Source organism: Dinoponera quadriceps, unplaced genomic scaffold (genome assembly GCF_001313825.1).
Source record: "Dinoponera quadriceps isolate SergipeBrazil2010 unplaced genomic scaffold, ASM131382v1 scaffold115, whole genome shotgun sequence".
Taxonomy (NCBI): Eukaryota; Metazoa; Arthropoda; class Insecta; order Hymenoptera; family Formicidae; genus Dinoponera; species Dinoponera quadriceps.
In genome coordinates this window covers 67857-77032 of record NW_014554511.1, presented here as the reverse complement: position 1 = coordinate 77032, position 9176 = coordinate 67857, and the positions used below count along the sequence as shown (strand labels likewise).

Here is a 9176-nt window from a genome sequence, read left to right as displayed (position 1 = left end):
ATATATATATATATATATATATATATATATATCTGTCATAGATGCGCTCCTGAAAATAAGAATGGAAAACTGTAGTGTGGACTCTCTGTTGTTGCACTAAACTGTATGGAGAATATATGTAGAAGCGTTTGTCGCGTATTCGCTTGAGAGAAAAACAAGTATTGTATTGTTTTACTTCCGAAAGTACGTGCCAGAGATGGTTTACGAAGTTTCGTGCTGATGATATTCGAAAAGGGCGACCGGCTGTTGCCGATCAAGACTTTAATCGGGAATAATTAACGGTACACGACGCGGGAGATTGCAGAGATACTCCATTTATACAACCGTCATCGAGCATTTGCATGAGCTGGGATACGTGAATCGTCTGGGTGATTCTTCTGAAAGAAACTTAATCGATCGCACATTTTCGCGATTCGTTACGCAACGACCCATTTTTAAAACGATGAAGAATAGGGGAACAACAACGGGGGAAACGTTTCAGAAAAGCCGCTGACTTCGAAGATCATATTATGCGCGATACATCGTGTAACACAGAGTGCCGGAAAAGCCTGTGATGACTGTATATCGCGACATAAATATTTTTGCAAAACAGTTCCTCTAACGTTAACAAGGATATATAGATTTCGTGTGCTCGCAGTCACCAAGTGAATACTCTACCGGAAGCTTTCCGGGCAGAAAGAGTTAGAGAGTGCCGCCGGTGGTCCCCCCGTCGAGCATGTGTGCGCAAGCACGCGAGTGCACGAGTGAGAAAGTGGAGCCGTGTTCCACATGATCTTTTAAGGCCAGAAGAAATATGACCGAGCTACTGACGTCAGCTTCCTTTTGCCGCAACCGACGGCCGACCACCCAAGAATCCTGTCACCACCCGACCGCTCCGAAGGACGTGAGAAGAGAAGATCGACGCGACCTGAATAACGATCGCGTTACCGGAGTTCATCCTGGCGAAAAGAGGACAACGGCGTATCGGGTCGAAAGCTCGAACAGCGGGTCCTTCCTACCGCGTTAAGAATTAGATAAACCGCTCCTCCCTTAGTAACGAGAACTTGACCGGTGACGAATTCTTTCAATTATCCCTCGCTCAAACTACATTTATGAGCTACTTGGCTGTTTGTTCGCGAGTTATCGCTGAAAAAAACAATTTCCCGATTACACAGTGTATATATGTATAAAGTATGACAATGCGATTTCATTATGCGAGCTATGTATGATAATTACATTTTGATCGAGCGTAACGAACGCGAACGTTACTTCATTCTCGTCCGTTCGTCGATGTTGATCCGATGGCGAAGAGCGCGATGGCTCTTAATTAGAGCGTCACGAAAGAGAGAGGGAGGGGGAGGGGGGGGCGATCGATACCGCGCTAATCGGCGGAAATGTACAACAAAAAACGCATAGGGTTCGCCCGTAAAATCGACATTACCCCGTTTTGCAACATGATGCAACATTACAGTTATTGCCAGCGGATTAGAAGCACGTTAAGAATAAATTGCAATTCATTTAGATCGCGCGAGGCACGCCGATCACGCGAGCGTAGTTCCAGCATTCGCGGCTAATTACCTCGCTTTATTCCGGAGACGGAGATCGAGCTTAGACTAGAGGTATATGCGGCTTGTCCTTCTTCGTCGAGATTAGATCAGCCTTAGGAAAAAGAGAGAGAGAGAGGGAGATTCCATATGACAATTAAATTGTACGCGAGTTATTCCTGGTACGAGTTATTTTCGCGTTGAGTTATTTCCACGTCGAGTTTATTCGATTCTTGCTTTAACGCACTTTATTCCGCTCGCGATTACCATCATGCGGAAACAGCTGTCGTATTTAAAGAGGAGACTGAGATTTACGTTTCGTCAGTACGTGAAAAAACTATCTCAGTTCCTGCAACTGAACCAGATGGGAGTTTGGCGACAAGAAATGAAAACTTGACGAAAAGAAATATATTTGGTTGTATTCAAACTCGGTTAGGACAACTGAGAGTAATTGATTGGGTAGAAATGTTTTATCTTTCTGTTTCTATGACCGAGTTTTCATCTGGTCCCCGAAATAGCGGATAATTCACACCCAACTTCACTTTTGATGCAAGTTTCTAATGATTTAAGTTCGATTCCAGGCAATCAGTCTCTTAAGCGGGAAAAAAAGTTCTTGCAATCGAATGAAAACTCGGTGACAAGAAATGTCTGTTAGTGAGGACATTCATCTGAATATTCGATCAATATTGCGTTGAAACGACGTTGAAGGCAATTGAATGAAGAAATCTTTCTTACAACCGTCTTGCTCTCAGGCAATAGAAAATGCAGTTACAGAATTATTTTTCCCGAAGAGATTGAAAATACTCGCTACCTCGGGCAAAACGAACTTACAACAGAAAGTGGTGAGTTCGTGCAAATTCGCGCACTCCGCTCCAAAATGCCTGGGCCACGCGCGCAAACCCTCGAGCGGGTGCTTAAGAACCGGTTTATAACGGATCCGTTAATTTCGCGCATGTAAGACGTGCGAAAAGACGAGCGAGTCCGATTTCGCTAGGAAATTAGACGAAGAAGCGCGAGAATATGTACCACATCGCGGCTTACTACCGCGAACCGGTTTCGCTCGGGAGCGTTCACGCGCAGGAAGCGCGATCGAAAATAATAACATAAAAAGGACTCGACGAACCACCTCGAGGCGCGAACGGAAAAGTACGAAGAAACAAATAAAGAAAAGAAAGAAGAGTAAAAAATAAAACATTGAGAGAGAAATTCCACTAAAATTATAGTCATTTTCAGCGTCAACTATATTAATCCAAAAAAATAGCATGATAAGTTATTATCATTGATATTACATTTTTTACACGGAGAAAAGTCCTTGCAATTGAATAGGAACCAGATGAAAAGTCGAGCAATTCAGCTGTATTAAAATTTGATTGAAACAATTGAAACTACTCAGTGGATACCAGCTAACGGTGACATTACATCAAAATTATAATTTCTCACTCAACGATGTCAATGTTGTGCATAACAGTTTTTATTCAGTGGGAAATTATAACATTGTTGTAATGTTACTATTAATTGGTATTTATTAGGAATTGATTTCTGTGCAGAAACCTCATCGTTTTATTCTTACAACCGAGTTCTTGTTCAGGTAACCGAAAATTCACCAACGAAATTGTTTCTTTCATGCACGGAAGAAAAACTTGGTTCTTTTTATACTCGTATATACGTAAACGGAAACCGAACGAAAACTTGATGACAAGAAATGATGTTACCGCGACTAAAAACGTAGACATTCAGCTATGTTAAAACTCGGCTGAGAGGCTAATTAAATGAATAGAAATCTCCTTCAGAAATCTTCCTGTTCTTAATTTTCACTTGGACAAAGAAAAATTCAGTAACGCCAACGGAATTATTTTTTTCGTGTAGAAAAATCGCGCTATAATTCTTTCATTTTTGCAATCATAGTTAGAAATATGAAAAATTTATTCTTATTGAGGAGAAGTTGCTTCGCCTCACGTCTTGTAATCAATTCAAATCTAGGTTAGCTGGCGATCGTTACGTTTGCGTCGCCGTCAAGACAGCGGCAGCTTTTACCTTCCGCGCGCGCAATAATGTATTCGCCAGAGACAATTATTGCGATCTCTCTCTCTCTCTCTCCCGTCTCTACGAACGATATCGTAAATCCCATGAATCTCTAATTGTGCAGCCGAGTATTTAATGTTCGCCCACTCCGCGCGACTCGCTCGCTCGTCGGCAACGATTAAGAATCCCCGCATCGCCGGCGGCGAGCGTAATGGCGTCGTTAAGTGCGCTAATGTGATTACTGGCTGAAAGGCGGCGAACGAGTCTCCTAGACGGCGACAAAAAGCGCATCGATGCGATTTACGAGCAAGCGACGTGGTCGCGCAAAAGTGCGGGCTTGTATGGAAAAATGCAAGCCCTTCTCGCGCGCGTCATCTCTTTCATTCTCTCCTCCTTCTCCTCTTATATTATCTTCTAGCTTTTCTTTGTACGCATAGCGCGGGATGAGATGTTATCGACTGCCGGCGGTGCTATTACGAGCCGCAGGTGTAAACAAGTGTGCACTTGTTATTTTTTTTTGTAACACGCGAATCTTCAAGCTCGACAATACGTGCCCCGTAAACACATGCTCTGCTATATTTTATTGTCTCGATTTTTAGCACGCGGTTTGAAACATGTTTTCAGATACACGAGCCATTCGTGTGTTTACTTCATATCTCCGTTAGTTCTCCGCGGTCGTTTGACTTTTTAGCGTCACAAGAAGAGAAAAACGTAATGTCCTATAAAAGAAACCTTCTCCTTCCGCGTGGATAGAAAAAGGGGGGGGGGGAGAATTATGCAAACGCACGATTACGGCGATCCTCATTTAAATACTTTAACACATGCTTTATCTCGTAATTTTATTATTACTTTATCTCTCGCGCGCGCATTTTTTATAATTACATACCGACCGCATCGATCATTATACCACAAGGGAATACACGCGACAATAATTTCGCAACGCTGATGAAATGGACGCACACGCCACGTTTGGCGACTTTTATATTCGCTTGCTCTCTCCCTCCGCGTACGATTGTTTTCCATCTGTCGCAACAGGTAGTCCGGAATTTTTCATAATAAAATTGATTAGTTTCACAACGAGAGTTCGAACCGTTATATTACGCGGAATTATCAAAGCGTTTCGATTTTGCAATTTAGCATGGCGAATAACACACATTTGGCAAGCGATATTCTTACAACACGCACAATATTCTACTTGTTCACTCTACTCAATGCATCGTCCCACGAAATAACCACTAGTATATACAACTTTCTCTGTTTCAGCGATATAATATTTCTGCGCTCGTTGAAAAAGAAGAAAAGTCGAAGAATTTAAAACTTTTCCGCGCGAATATATTCCCACTTTGTTCTTCATGATCCCTATTTTATCAGAAAAGAAATCCCAATAAGACTATAGTCATTTTTAGTGTAAAATTGATCTTTTAACCCGAAAAACAGTAGTAACGTGCATATAAAATGATCATCACTGACACTATAGCAACATTTATTAGAAGAATGATATATAATTCTTGAATTTTGTTCTCAGTATAGAGACGGCAATGTCTGGAAGCAGCATCGGTGAAGATCGCATCAATGGGCCATTTTTTATTCGACAAAGATGTTTACGTAAATTCGCGGTACCTCTTGTCCAATTTACATTGAGTCTCTTTCGTCACCGAAGAAGCGTGCCATAAATCCATGGATTCTCGGGCATACACATCACCATCTGCTTAGCTCCGCTCCGCGGACGCTCGTTAATTTTGGTGCGAACAGGTAAAATTTACGCGCTATTTGTTGGCAGCCGATCCGTTGGTCGCCAAAGTCCGTTCCTGCTGCTATTTTCGACGCTAATTATCGCTCGGCTTGCCAAGCTTCTTTTTCCTCCGCTCGCCTGATGAATCGCGTATTCCTAATTAACGCGACAACACGCGATCAGCACTGCTAAACTGACGTGTTCGAATAAAACCGAGCTGGCTGACCGGCTTGAAACGAGCTAAATCGAGCTGGAATCTTGAAATCCGATGTGGTTTCGCGCGATAATTAGATTTAATTTGAAGATAAATATTGAAAGAAAATGCGCGGAAAGCGACGTACGAAAGCTCTATTTTGAATTGCGCTGAGACATGAATGCGTTAGGAGAAATTTTCCGTCAGGTCTCCGTTGGACAAGCCATGTTCCAATTTGGAGAAAACTCAAGAATAAAATAACTTTACTAGAATAGTATCCCAACTGAGCAACATACAATTTAACAAAATACAAAAGAAATACATTTATTGTATTAACGTTTTACTTTAACGTTGTGCTATATTTTTTAAATAAAGAATTGTTCTCTATTCACAGAATAAAGAGTTGGAAAAATCACACAGCTTATGAATTTCAGATGACAGGCCGTACGTTAATTGCGCACACTTCAAAGTTATAATCATTTTCAACTAAATCTTCTTCCAACTGAAAAAATAGCAATATGTATGTAAGGTTATCATCATTAACATAACGCTTACTAGGATTCTCTACTGTTCGAGAAACATTTCTGGACACGCAAGAGAAATGTCGCATGCGTCTTGTTAATAATTAATGGCTAAAATGTTAACGATGGCATAATTGCTCGTTCCTGCTGCATGCTACCGTCAAATAGAAAAGCGCGGTTCTCCGACTCGCTCGTAACGGAACGTAGCGTACACCAGTAACAAGCTCTAAATAAGCTCGTTAAGTCGTAAACTGAGTTAACCCTAAGATGAACCCGCAAATTAACCTTTCGCAACTGGAAAAGACTTTTATTGCTGCGCTAACAACCGCGCGCGATAATTCGATCCGGTAAATCAAATTCGTCGCGGTGCCATTTTTGGGATGAAACGGGAGTGGAGAATTAGAATCGCGGTGCTAAGGAGAATAACGCGCGAGATTTCAATTTTGGACGAGAACAAACAGGAAATGCGAGAAATTTTAGGACGTCCTGAGAATGAACCGCTCTCCATTCACGTAATACGATATATTAAATAATCGCCATACCATTTATATACGTTTCAATGGCTACAAAAATAGCTGCTTTCTCTTTGCTAATTAAGTTTTATCACATTCAATCTAACACAGTAACTTAGTATCACATCGCTTAGTTCGCACGTTTTACTTACAAAAAAAAAGTATTCTTTTATCAATGGAACTTTCAATAGCGCGTGTAATAGGAATAGAAATTTTCTTGACATTCAATAATATTGTTATTGCATCAAGAAGATTTACTATTCTGTTGACATAATAGCATTTTTCTTTCCATGCACGTATTTATCACGTGGAAAGGATCAGCACAACTATCCGCATCTCGTTCTTACTAGCAGCATTGAGAGAGAGAGAGAGAGAGAGAGAGAAGTCCTAGTAAAATAATTGTTATTTTCGAAAGAATAGCAGTACACGCATGTTAAGTTATTGTCTCTGTAGTAACTGACTTACGAAAAAAATGCTTCTCCTATACAGACTATAATTCTTTCGCTCATATGATTAGAGAAATATTTTCTCAGTAAAAGTTTTGGAGCTCCAAATGTTACTGCAACAAAAAGCTGCAGCTGCAATTTCCTCGGATGCGTCCTTTTTACGGCCTCGACTGTACGGTAGAATTAGGGCTTGTCTTCGCGATGGAATGCATTACGCGACACCATGAAGATACAATTAAATTGTTTTACGACGATGTTGCAGAGTGCGTTCCATCGTTTACGACCATTGCTGCCGGCAGCGAAACAAGTCGCGTTCGCGTTTATCACTTCAACGTCTGACATTTCCATCAGTTTTGCGTTTCTATTTGCTGCTCTTTCTGTCCGTAATTATTTATTTCCATTGTATTTCCATTGTCACGATGCTTCTACATTCCTCCGAAATGTCAATGTATAAATGCTACGTCTCGAAATAAATCCAAGAGGAAGAAATTTGACAACCTCCAAGAAGCTGCTAGCTTTGTTTTTAACATGATAATTCATTCAGCAAACTTGAAGCGTGCAGCGAATAGAGTAGTGGCTTTTGTACAAACAATGCTGACCGAAATTTCGCAAAAATTATAATCATTTTCGGCAACGTAACTGTATCTTCTTTTGGTTTTATCATAAAAATAATATAGGATTATTTTTAATATAATAACGTTTATTAGAAAAATTGTTCTCTTGATTATAATTTTTTTATTAATGCGGTTATACCAAAAATCTTTTTCTCAGTGTAGAACAAGAAGTGTTCAGCGGTATAGAAAATTGCTTACTGTTAACGATACAACCGTTAATGATAACCAAAGCAGAGACGCCACAGCGCGAGATTTAAAAAGAGGCACGCATACAGATAGTACTGAGCGAAACAGTTGCTTTTCTTGCCTATATATTGCCGATTTGAATATTCTCGCTTTGTTTTGTTCGTCGGTGTTATATACGGAGCATAAAGCCGTAAGAAAAGAAATATAGGTAGAAATGCTGAGGATACACAATTTGATTTTCCGTAACAGGCATACGGAACGATATCTGCAAAGTTACGATTACCTGTTCTTATCTAATCGTTCAATCGGCTATAATAACTTTATTGTCCTGATGACAAGTAATCTACACGATAGTTGACATCAATCAGATAATTGCTATCGATAAGCGACGCAATTGGTTGGAAATGATAATAACAAAAGTCATTCCCACCTGGCGTAAACTTTGACGACGGCGATGATATCGAAATCATAAGAAAAATCCATGTTCGCGAACAATAAAACAGCACTCTGAGAACGCGTTCATTTTGAAAATCATTGCACTAAAAGGGATATATTATCGGAAAGATGGTCGCATAAGAGGACTTACGGTGATCCAGTGTAGAACCGGTAATGAATCCTTTGCTGCTCGGGCATTCCAGGTTGGTGTTAGTAGCGGCAGCGGCGTTGTTGATGCCCTGCAGGTGGTAATGCGCGAAGGACGGACCTCTGGGCGCCATGATGGCCGCGATACTAAAGTCCGTCGCTTTACCCCTCTCCCCCTTCGTAGGCATGCCTCTTCGCGACAACACTTATTTGTTGAATCTCTCCTCTCCTTGGATCGTTTCCTCCCCCTTTCTCCCCCCCTCCGAGGAAAAAGTATAACTCCACTTCCTCTATCGGGAAAATCCGTAGAACCACCACCTTCACTTGCGACAAGGCATATTAGATTTTCGTCGAACTTTCCTTCGCTTCTCTCAGTTCCTTTCCGTCTCTCTAATTACCAAGCGTACCTTGGAATCAACATGCTGATCCGCAGCAACGGAAAAATGCTGCCACGTTCTCCCCTCGAAGCGGCGATTGAACCACTTCATCTGATTAGTTCGAGTAATCGCTGTCTCCCTGAATGATTACGAACGAAGGTCGATCGGAACGCGCGGAGCATAACGCGTCTGCGCTGCTCGACTTCCCGGACTCCACTGACTCGTCGTACCACCTCCCACGCGCAGCGGTTGCCCCACCACAGCGGCACGGCAACGGATACCGTGGCGCAGTCAGCGATAAGCGATTGCTGGTGCGCGCGCAGTATCGACCAGCGATTGTAGGCGGTGCTCGGTGGGATTGTTTAACCGATCGCGGCTTCTCTCAAGTCCGCCGCGGGTCACGTGACGCGAAGCGACGATCGACGGGACGTACCAGCAACCATGCGACGAAGGCGGCGCGTGCCGAAG

At 41.9% G+C, this 9176-nt stretch overlaps 1 protein-coding gene across 3 annotated transcripts in view; it reads right to left on the bottom strand.

Moving 5' to 3' along the window:
• LOC106751708 (T-box transcription factor TBX20-like) overlaps positions 1–8912 on the bottom strand; it is a 50291-nt gene extending 41379 nt beyond the window's left edge. For 2 of the 3 annotated variants that reach the window (XM_014632735.1, XM_014632737.1), the window contains exon 1: positions 8336–8912. In XM_014632735.1, coding sequence (XP_014488221.1) covers positions 8336–8519 — 184 coding nt within the window. In that variant the 5' untranslated portion in view covers positions 8520–8912. The remainder of the gene's footprint in view (positions 1–8335) is intronic. The other variant, XM_014632736.1, reaches the window with a different exon arrangement.
• Between the last annotated feature and the right edge of the window lie 264 nt (positions 8913–9176).